Source organism: Juglans regia, chromosome 6 (genome assembly GCF_001411555.2).
Source record: "Juglans regia cultivar Chandler chromosome 6, Walnut 2.0, whole genome shotgun sequence".
NCBI lineage: Eukaryota > Viridiplantae > Streptophyta > Magnoliopsida > Fagales > Juglandaceae > Juglans > Juglans regia.
Window position 1 is genome coordinate 3,632,529 of NC_049906.1, and position 12,277 is coordinate 3,644,805.

The following is a 12,277-nucleotide window of genomic DNA, read 5'->3' on the forward strand; positions in this document are numbered from 1 at the left end:
ATATGGCGTCACCCCAGAAACATGTGTAGGTGCAATCACATGAGGAGCAAGGTGACATAGAGCCCACATCACTACGTAGACATGTCGATTAATGGTTTTACTCGAATGTTAAAATCGGTCTCTTGTGATTCGCTGAACTTGCCCATGTCCGACAGTGTATGCAAACCTTGCAATAGCTTCCTCCATGGAAACCTCTCTTGTCAATTCCAGAATGGCATCCACATGTAATATATTGCATAACACTTAGAATGCATATACTTCCATCCGGAACATGCTATAATAATTCTTTGGATGTCTATTGAGGATTGCGATTATGTAGTCTCGTCCCTGTAAGCTGATGTTATGCTGTGGCATTCGCTCAACTACTGGTTTCGTAGATTCCCCCTATTCTGCGGTGGCCATAAGAATGGCTATCTCATCCCCCATTGAGGGATCACGCCTCCTCCAATCCTGGTATTCATCTCACGTTGGATACTGTTTACTACTTGATGCATCTTCGGTCGTGTTGTTGGTCCCCACTTGGGGCTCATCATCTGACCCATTTCCTCTGTCCATTTTGCGATTTCAAAAACAATTAACCCAATAACACTTCGCCACTTGAACGAATAATTTATAATAAATGTGTATCGGATGGTCGTGAACATCCAAAAAGCATATAAATTATGTGGTATATGACTTGTCTAAAATATGCAAGTAAATAATATAGAGACAAATCAAATTTAATAAGTAGCAAATCATTTTAGAAATTGAAATAAACCGTTAGCAAATTATGAAAATCATTAAAAAAAAAATTCATAAACTCAGTCAATAAACTGTTAGCAAATTAAGCAAATTATGTAACTCAGTCAATAAAAAAAAACATCTGCAATAAAAACTAAGTTTGATAAAATAAATTAATATAGCATCATCATACGCTACGTCACTACAGCCCCCTGATCCAATCAACTCGCAATTCGGGGGCATGAGTAAGATCACCTCTTGCACATTAGAATCCATCAAAATCCTAGCTGTGTGAGAATATTGTTGTGCAGGCAGCTACAGAGTGATCTCATCCAAAAACTTCATACATTGAGTTGCGGTGCTAAATGATGCATCTGATCCACTTGAGCTTTTGCCTTTGATACGCTTTCTATTGCATTCCCCGAACATTTGCTTGAGAGGTGCATCGGTTGGCAGAACGGGAGGTCCGGATTGGTGGAAGGGGAGGTGGCAGAAGACAAGGGTGGGGGTCAAAGATCGAAGGAAAAGTGGCTATGGCGCAGTGGCGACATGGGCGATGAGGGATGATGGAGGAGGAAGAAGAAGAAAAGAAAAAGAGAAGAGAATAGGAGAGGAGCGTGTGGCGCTAGGGTGAAATGAAGAGGTCCTAGGGTTTTCACCCTTCAAGTCCAAAAACCACATCATTTGCAACAAGGGACCTAGTTTTCTTCTTGCTTCAGCTCGTGGACTCCCACACAGGCTGGGCCTTCCATTGAACCCACTATCCTACCTACTTGGACCTCAGGTTTTACCAACGAGCAGAAAAAATAGGTAACTAAAATACATAAAGCCCAAAAAGAAACTTTTTGGGTTTCACATCCCCAATTTCATATAGTCCCCTCAGAATGAAACTGGGCTCTGACAATGATACTCGAGAATGCCGATTCCCCCAGGATGATGTCAAAGCCAAGTAGTTTGAATACTATTAAGTCGGCATCAAGTGTCCTCTTTCCAAAGTCCAATTAGGGCAACTTTCGAACACATTACCCTTTCTCCGTTTGGTAATGCTACGACCAATGACTGTTGTAAAGGCTCGGTGATTAAGTTACACATTCGTACAAAAGTAGCGAACACAAAGGATTGGGATGCCCCCGAATCAAACAAGATACAAGCATAAAATTCATACAAGTAAATTCTCCCTGATGAGATCAAACACTTCCAATGTAATTCTAGAAATTTAGCCACACAATGCATCAACTCAAATAGATCAAATCAAGTTCATATATGTGATGACCCCTGCATCTTGAGTCTCTAGGGCCTCATCATCAACCTTACTAGGTGTCAGAACGTACACCCTCACCTACACTTTCTGCCTCTGATTCAACCTTCCTCCGCGTTGTCCTGGTCGACTTCCTTGAGTAGGATTGGGGCACTTGTGATTTTACCCAGAGTCAAACTGTTCTAATACCACTTGTGGTGCCCTCGACTCCTACATGTAATTTAGTAGGAGTCGGAGTAGCGGGGTAATGGATAATAAGGTAACGCACTCCAATGCCAAGTCCAAGTATGTGCGGACATGCAGTATGTGTATAGTTTATAAACACAGCGGAATAATAATAATAAGGTAGTCTAAAAGTAAGTACTAGAAAGTTAAAATACAGCCCAATAAGAAATCCTCCATAAGATTATTACCATCATCTAGCTGAGAAGTAGAGTTTACTATCGAACTAGCCCCAGGCACAACACCCTTTTCGAAAGCACCTTACCGGATGGCACCGTTTGAATTAGTGGAACTCAAGGAACAATTGCATGACCTATTGGATAAGGGTTTTATCGGGCCCAGTGTATCACCTTTGGGAGCTCTAGTCCTCTTTGTGAAGAAGAATGATGGATCATTGAGGATGTGTATTGACTACAGGGAACTTAATCGTGTGACCATAAAGAATAAGTAGCCGCTACCTCATATAGAGGATTTGTTTGATCAGCTCCAAGGTGCTCAGGTATTTTCAAAAATTGATCTTCGATCGGGTTACCATCAATTGAAAATTAGGGCAGATGACGTATCTAAGACAGCTTTCAAGACCCGTTATGGCCATTATGAGTTTTTGGTCATGCCTTTTGGCCTAACTAATGCCCTAGCAGTATTCATGGATTTGATGAACAGGGTGTTCCATGAATTTTTGGATAAGTTTGTAGTTGTTTTTATTGATGATATATTCGTTTACTCCAAAAGCAAGTCTGAGCATGAGGAACATTTGAAGCTAGTGCTTGGGACACTCAGAGATAAAAAGTTGTATGCTAAATTGAAGAAGTGTGAATTTTGGCTTGATTCAATCGCACTTCTAGGGCCTATAGTTTCGAAAGAAGGCATTTTAGTGGACTCGAGAAAAGTGGAAGCAGTGATTAATTGGCCAAGACCGAAGAATGTTCATGAGGTTAGAAGTTTCTTGGGATTGGCGGGTTATTACCGTTGATTCATTGATGGTTTCGCCAGGATAGTAGTTCCTCTCATAACACTCACCAGGAAAAATAATAAGTTTGAATGAACATCAAAGTGTGAAGGAAGCTTTCAGGAGTTGAAACGGAGATTAGTGACAGCTCCGGTGTTAACAGTCCCCACGGCTAGAGGTGGGTTTGTAGTTTTTAGCGATGCATCAAGGCTTGGACTAGGGTGCATACTGATGCAACATGGGAAGGTTATAGCATACGCCTCACGCCAACTGAAAACGTATGAGCAGAATTATCCCAAACATGATCTGGAACTTGCGGCAGTCATCTTCACACTTAAGATTTGGAGACACTATCTGTATGGGGAAAAGTGCGAGATTTATACAGATCACAAGAGTTTGAAATATTTCTTCATCCAAAAGGAATTAAATATGAGGCAGAGGAGATGGCTTGAGTTGATCAAGGATTATGATTGCACCACCTATTATCACCCAGGCAAAGCTAATGTTGTAGCCGACGCCTTAAGTAGGAAATCTATGGGACCGACAGTTGCAGCCCTTACCACTCAACATAGGTTGTTAATGGACCTAGAAAGAGCTGGTATTGAGGTTATCACTAGCGATACAGATACTTTCATGGCCAGTTTGATAGTTCAACCAACCTTAATAGATAGAATCAAAGAGGCTCAGAAGGTGGATTTAGGGTTGGTGAAGCTAGTCGAAGAAGTAGGGAACGGGGACAAATCTGACTTTAGCATTTCCAAGGATGGAGTTTTAAGATTTAGAGGTAGATTATGCGTGCCAGCTAATGAAGAACTGAAAAGAATAATTCTTGAAGAAGCACACCGCTCCTTATACACAATTCACCCAGGGAGTACTAGGATGTATTGGGACTTGAGAGAGTCCTTTTGGTGGAATGGTATGAAAAGAGAAATTGCTAAATTTGTGGAACAGTGCCTAACTCGCCAATAGGTGAAGGCGGAACATCAGAGACCAGCAGGATTATTACAACCACTCCAGATTCCAGAGTGGAAGTGGGAACATATCTCCATGGACTTTGTGACAGGCCTACAGAAATTGCCGGCAAGGACTCCCCATCACCTCGGTCCGCCGCACGCTGCCTCAGGTTTCCCGATAAGCTCACACCATTTCTGTTGGTTTCTCGGCTCATTCGATCTCCCTCATTATCTCACCGTGTGCCTCTCTTGCTCGCCGCTCTCTCTTCCTCTCTCAGCCAGTGACCAGGTGCCACCCCACATCCTCCGTGGTCAACCGCCAGCTCCACGCCATCGTGCCCCCATCCCGCCGTAAGTGTTGCCGCTGTACTGTTATTGCGTTTTTGTTTTCTGTTTCCTAGTAGTTCTTTATAAAGTGTACACACACACACACACACACACATATATATATATATATATGTAATTACGATAACCATATAATAGGAAGTACTATTACCTTTTTCCCCTTATAGTATTTCTCCAGAGTTATTGTTTCAGGTGTTCAATTTAATGAGTTTATATTATGTACTTTGGGTTTGAAATCAATGAGTATATACGTGGGTTGTAGAATATGTTTTTTTTAGTTGGACGTAGACGTGTGGATTTATATTTTTAAGTTGATTTTTATAAGAGACTGATATTTTAATAGAATATTTATTATGTAATTACTGATGAATTTTTGAAGTGAGCGGTTAGAGCAAAATCTTATTTTGAATCATTTTAAAATAATATTTTTTATTTAAACACAAGTATGATAGAAAACAAGTATGATTTTTTTTTACTTATGATGATTTTGATATAGTTATATTATTTAGTATTATAAATTATAGTAAGGTCTCTATCGTAAATAAGTTAGAATTAAATGTGTTAGTCGGAGTTACTAAGTTGAATATTGGTAAATTTAGACAATGAAGTTGGTATTTTAAGAATAACGAGAATTTTGGGTTTGAGGAATTAAAAATGGATTAGTTTAGAAGTTTTAGGCTTGAATATCGAAATACGAGATTGTTTGAAAATTTATGGAAATTTATGTGATTATCTTATAGGTGAAGATTAATATTTGTTCGGCACTTTTGAGGAAATTTTTCGAAAAGCTAAGAAGCCCAGGTAAGCGGGGTTCCTATGCTAGATTTGCATAAAAAGAAATGAACTGAGCTTGGTTTGTAAAATATGAATGTTGTTTTAAAAAGAAAAAGGTGAAAAATAACCTCAATATATGTTTTGCATTCACTCATGAGATACGTTTGAAAGGGAAAATAAATGTTTTTGACATGAAATGTGTAGACATGAGCAATATTTGACATGTTTCTGAAATGTGCAAAAAGCGAATACGATATATGTGAATTTTTGTACATGTGATATGAAATACCTTGGGACTGTTATTGATCATGGAAAAACGATATGAATATGTTTCGCACGTGTTTTGATACGATATGAATATGATAAACCTTTGGCATACTTATCTATTCCAAATCTGATTCTGAATATGGTTCTGATATGATGATACTGGTTCTCTTGATATGGTTGGTACCAACATGATATGATATAATATGAGGGCACCTACTTTGGAAACAAAGTGGTCTTTTTACGTGTTCTTTCCTGTGTGCACACTCGGGGCTCCGAGATTGAAAAAGAGGAAGTTCACCATATGACACTGCCTGGTTTGGCCACCGGGGATAGCACAACCCTACCATGGGGGTTAAACATGGTATATGATATGATATGATAAGATGAAGATGTTCAGTTATGTTATGCCAAAGTGGTTTTTTTTTTTTTTTTAATATGAAAATGGTTTATGAGTATGAAAAGATTTAATAGTCGCTCTGATTTTTCTGATAACACGTTTTGAGATGTGCATATAAAAATGAAATGTTTTATTTTTACATACCAAACTTTCTAAAAATGGCTCATGTTTACGTACTAGTATATATTCTCTGCTTACTGAGTTATGGATAACTCACCCCCTTATCTTCTTATATTTTCAGATGACATTGATTGCCTAGCTAGGGGTTAGGATTAGAAATTGGAACTTATCTAGATATGTATAGAAGGTCGAGTTCCATTATTAGTAGAAGGGTATAACTTGAGTAATTGAAGTACTTTGAGTTGTTTGGACCTATTGAGATTTAAAGATGTATCGTTCTCCTTCGTTGAGATTATTGGAAAATTGTGGACTCCTTTGGATTATATTATTTTTGTAATGATGACTTATGGAGCTTGTCTTGTGGTTATTTGGATAAATAACATGTAGTAATTCTCCGACCCTTCCGGATACGGGGCGTTACAACAACACTGCCTCATTTTCACATTAGTTTCCTTTGACTCGAGATTATTTTGCATTGTATCTATGACTCGTATTGGAAAATTCTAGATTATGAAAAAAAGAAATATCGAATCTAATAACTTAGGGAAAAACATATATAAGACATACAAGAGATCATGACAAGCCTCCATCATTTGTGGCTTAACACTACTAAGGATGGGCATAAAGTTATGTATTGAGGTAATATCTTTTGTGTTAATAAACAATTTAAATAATTAAATTCACTCTTTTAATCGGCTTAAACTTTTGAGTCATGTTGTGATTTAAAATGCATGGTATCTAGAGATCTTGAGTTTGAATCCGAATTCTACATTTCTATTTTTATCCATTTTTATTATATTTACAATAAGTCTGATCTCATGACAGCAATCTAACATGTCTAGATTAGTGACAACAGTACAGAAATAGAATTTAAACAAGAACATTTGAAACAGAGAAACTAGACAACATTATATGCAACATGGTATCCTGAAAAAAGATATATGAAGAAACTCCTGTCATCTCCCACCATCAAAGGTTACCATCGTATGGTCCTTCATGCTATCATATACAACACTGCTTTTAATAGCAACATCAAATTTATAAGAATCGGATGTCTTCCCCAGCAAGTACTCTCTCTCTTCTGAATTGGAACCAACGTTAACCCAAGAACGATTGTCAATCTTTCTTAAACCTTCCAGTTCAGCCGTTACTTCCTTCATGGTAGGCCTATCTTCCCCTTTCAATTCGATGCACCTCCTTGCAAGATTAGCCACTTCCTTCAGCTGCATCTTATTTCTTTCAGGCCCTAGATTCTGCTCAAGAATTTCAGACAGTCTATCCTCTTTAATAGCAGAAAGAAAATACATAGCCAGACTTCCCTCTTCCTCCGGCCTATCAAATGAAAGCGGCTTTTCTCCGGTTAGTAACTCTATCAGGATGACGCCAAAGCTATAAACATCACTTTTCACGGTCAATTGGCTGGTTTGCAAATATTCAGGGTCCAAGTATCCAAGAGTTCCTTGTACCAACGTAGCCACTTCTATTTGGTATAATGGAATCAATCTTGAAACTCCAAAATCAGACACTTTAGCTGTGTAATTACCATCTAGTAATATGTTTGAAGACTTGACATCTCTATGAACTATCGGTGGAGAGGCTGCAGAGTGCAGACAAGATAATGCCTCTGCTGTTTCTGCAGCTATCTTAAGACGAGTCTCCCATGAAACTGGTGATGGTCCATTTTTATGATGCATGTGCTCGAAAAGCGTGCCATTGGAGATGAACTCATAGACTAGTAAAGGGACTTCTGTCTCCAAACAACAACCCAGTAGTTTAACAACATTTATATGGTTAATCTGAGAAAGTGCAAGCACCTCGTTGATGAACTGTTCAATTTGGCTCTTATCCACAAGTTTGGACTTCTTGATTGCCACATCTCTTTTATCGGATAAAACACCTTTATATACTGTCCCAAACCCTCCATCACCAATGATTGAATTCTCATGATAATTGTTGGTAGCCTTTTTGAGCTCTTCTGTGCTAAAGATTTTGGCTATTTGAACTGAATTTTCTTGTCTGGAGAGTTGTTGACTTAGAATCACACCACCATTTTGGCGAAAGAATCTTTCTCTAAGCTTGATTAGCTTTCTTTGCTTGATTATCAAATACATCCAAGTACTGCTAGAGACCAGCAGTACTATAAAGCCTACACCACTAGCTGCAATGGTAAGAAACAGAGTAGTTTTAATTATGAGCTTCAAGCCATTGTGCATAATTCACAATCATCTACACATTCCAAAAACATATTTAACCAACACCTCCCATTACAGTAAACTTTGTATACTTACCAATGGCAGTCTTCTTCACTAGTCCGAGGTTCAAAGTGCACGATTCACCATCTTTTCTTCCGTCCCCACTGTGCCACTTGGGGCAAGAACATGTATAATTCCCTTCTGTGTTAATGCATCTCTTTGGTGATGTGCAATTATTGAGATTTTCGTTCAGGCACTCATTAACATCTGCATATCGAACAGTTTGACATGGAATTAAGCCCAAGTTCAAGAAAAAGAAACCGAAAACATGTTATCAAAATGAAAAATTTAGTCACTAAGATTTGGATTTTGGGAAGCTTCTTAGACGTGGGTAGTAAGCAAGTACCTTTGCAACCAAGTGGGAGGTAGGGGTTGCCCTCGTAACCCTTCTTGCACTGGCAACGGTATCCATAGCCGTTTTCAGGATCATCACATGTGCTGTTCCCTCCACATATGTAATCAGTCTTGAGCTGAGCATACTTACACCTTTCAGTACCGATCGTCCAATCAAGTACCATCGGAATGGTTCTATTAAGTTGGAGACTGGAAAGATAAATTGGGGAGAACATGAACAGTTGTTTCTTAACAACGAAAGCATAGCCGCAGGGATTGAAGTTCAATACTTTTGTGTGATTTCTGTAGCTATTTGTATATATTTCCAACCTGACATTGCTCAATCTTTCCGGGATCTCTAACCAGCAACAACCCATTCCAGAGCAACTCCCATTCAAAACAATGCTTTGATTCTGGCAAATGGACATGCAGCCCATGGAGAAATCTTCATTGTTCTGGTTACCATAAAGGAATGCATACGTATCGCAGCCAACAGCAATGAACAGGTTTTGGGTGTTAGAAATGGTAAAAGCATTGGAGGAGACTCTCAGACGAGTGGACTGGAAGTTTTTCGAGAGCCCCGACCCGTTGTTACAGACCTCGACAGTGTTCATGAACATGTCAATCTGGCCTTGGATGGAAATCTGTTGGATAATGACGTCACCCACCTGAGGTCGGAGTCGTCCGTCCCACGATTTAGTGCAATTGACAGAAAAGTTTTTATTTAGGTAGCAACCTTCACCTATACCAAATGGATATGGAATTTCAACATCTCCACACCAGTTGGGGCAGTTAAGGAGGGCTGATCCATTAGCTGCTTCTGCTAGTGCTGCAGTTGCCATTCCAGAAAATATTACGCCTACCCATATGACTTGCACAAGCAGCTTATTGTAAGTACCACCCATAATCGCCTCCACTACTATTTCGAAGAGAGGGCCGATTGATAAAGTTTACTATTGTGTTTTTCGCCTGTAAAACTTGCCGTAGATGATCGAGTTTTATACAAGGCATATGGGAGGATCAAGAACAGCATTCCATGCACCAGGTATGAACGTGACCTATATTCCAGTACCAGCGGCACAAATTAGTCTTTGTCATATACATGTAGTCAAGTCGTATAAGGCAGCTTTGAGAATGCCAAAGAAACACTCGGTCAAGATAGCATTAGGCCTTGTTAGAGGGAATGAGATAGGTCTCGGGATGGGATGAGATAATATTAGATTTTTATGAATATTAATGAAAATAATTTATGAATAGTAGTAAAATAATTTGAATTAACATGTTTTATTAGGTTTTGATAAATAAGAGAGAAAATGCTAGATAAAAATAATAAAAAGTTAAAATATTATTTTTGTTTTGAAACTTGATAAAATTGAATTATTTTCTATATTTTGTTTGAAAGTACTTTGTAATGAAAGTTGTAATGATTATATATTGATTAGATGAAAATGTTAAATATTTGAAATTGAAAAGTGTTTGTCATATTATACTAATATTTGAAAATGAAATTATGAAAAAGTTGAGATGAGATCAGATATATAATTTGTATTTCCAAACGAAGTCTTAATCACAATAAATTCTTTTTAAACCACAGATAAATAAAATCATTTTGCACCATTTCTTACATTCACATTTAACCATATATTAAGATTGTACAGTGTTGCATCTTTTTCATTATATAAAAAAGCTAGAAGGTATATTGCTCATCCTCTCAGCCCTTGTATATCTTTATTATATTTCTGGCCTTCCAACTATTTATCTTTAATTTTCTACTCTTTTCTCTGTGTTTTCAAATAACATAATTATTGAGTCCAAGGGGTGGCGTAATAGTTTTGGAGCGAGTCATATAAACCAGACGTCTAATTGGGTTTGAAAATGCTCTGCATTCAGAGATCTCTTTGAGCCATCAGACTAAGAAATTACTATATATATTATTCAAGATGAATTTACGGAAAATTTCTCGTCGAAAATTACTTTATATAAGATTAGCACAATATCTCAATTACCAAAAAAAAAAAAACAGAGGGAGAGATAGAAATGAACAAATTGCGTCGTGTTCAGATATATGCAGATAATATCTTCAAGTTGGATGAATGAAAACAACTACTGTTTTCATTGAGAAGGACATGAATAAGAAAGTATGTAGTGGTAATTTACATATTTTTCAAACCTGTCATTTGCACTGATTTTATATACATATATAGAGAGAGAAATGATTTGTACAAGTTTCAAATAGACAAGTCTCATACAAGCTCTTGTAAAAAAGTTGACCCCATAGACATGTATGTTCTTTGATTTATACTTTATTGATGCAGGACGTGGATACAACCAACGTGACATGTGCTTCCTATGATTTTGGAACATTAATCGGTGTGAAGATGGAGTCATCAAGCCTGAAGTAGCGGCGTCAACTTACCTTTGGAATTGTTTCTGTTTTTAGGATGATTTACTTTGATTTGTTTTCAATTTATTGTTTCCTTTTATAAGTAATTCCTTTTATCAATTTATTGTAATCTCCATAAATATTCGGCTATCATTGTAATGGAGTGGTTGTTCTTTGATAAAACCAAAACTCTTGTAGTGGTTCGCTTGAATCCGATGCTCGAGTGAGAGATTCAGATTGAGAGCTTTAATAATTTAGTTTATTTTCATATAGCTACCTTATACGGTTAATATTAAATATCGGTGACATATTTTACTATCTTAAATGTCAGTTACTATTTATCCTTATATAGAACACATTTTGCTAATCGGCCCCGGCACCAAACCCAAGTTCCTTTATACTTTATTTTGGAAATAAGTGACATGAAATAATTAATTAAAAAATTGGAGTATTGAATCATAACAAAGTAATGGAGAAAAGGCCAGGTGTCTGTTTTAAATTTTAGTTTCCAAAGCCACCTACGTACTCAACATAAACCGTTGTACTTACGTTTACATGGTACGTAATCTTTTTCTTTTCTTTTTACCATAAAGTGAGGAAAAACCAACCACAAATTTTCCTTCATCTTTAATGAGCACCACTACTTTCTTATTCATGTCCTTCTCAATGACAACATCATGAGTAGTTGTTTTCATTCATCCAACTTGAAGATATAAACATATATCTAAACACGACGCAATTCGTTCATTTCTATCTCCCCATCTGTGTTTTTTAGTAATTGAGAAAAGATAATCCCAGCTAATCTTATGATGGATAAAGAAATTTCTTAGTCCGATGGCTCAAAGAGAGTGAATGCAGAGCATTTTCAAAGCCAATTAGACGTCTGGTTTATATGGCTCGCTCCAAAACTATTACGCCACCCCTTGGACTCAATAATTATGCTATTTGAAAACACAAAGAAAATAGTCAGTTTCATATGCAGCAATTAGCAAACAGTTCTTACAAATTGACAAGTTAAATTGATATTTCATAATTGAAAGAGTTTAGATTTAAAAAAAGATTTAGTACTTAAACAATGATATGATTTAATGCGATACGTTGGATCGAAACTAATTTCTTATAACATGGCCAAACATTTCTCTTCCTAGATATACAAGGGCTGAAAGGATGAACAAAATACCTTTTAGCTCTTTGATATAATGAAAAGATGCAACCCGGTACAATGATCTTCATTAATGTTAAATGTGAATGAAAGAAATATTGGTGCAAAATGAATTTATTTATCGAAATTTTACGTGGCCACC

General features: G+C 37.2%; 1 protein-coding gene across 1 annotated transcript; it reads right to left on the bottom strand.

Moving 5' to 3' along the window:
- Window positions 1-6,797: 6,797 nt before the first annotated feature.
- On the bottom strand, window positions 6,798-9,625 carry LOC109013381 (putative wall-associated receptor kinase-like 16). Its single transcript, XM_018995446.2, has 3 exons — window positions 8,604-9,625; window positions 8,294-8,464; window positions 6,798-8,163 (listed from the first exon to the last, which is right to left on the bottom strand). Exons 1-3 carry the CDS (start codon window positions 9,493-9,495, stop codon window positions 6,962-6,964), a joined length of 2,265 nt encoding a protein of 754 aa, XP_018850991.2. The 5' UTR covers window positions 9,496-9,625; the 3' UTR covers window positions 6,798-6,961.
- Window positions 9,626-12,277: the final 2,652 nt, after the last annotated feature.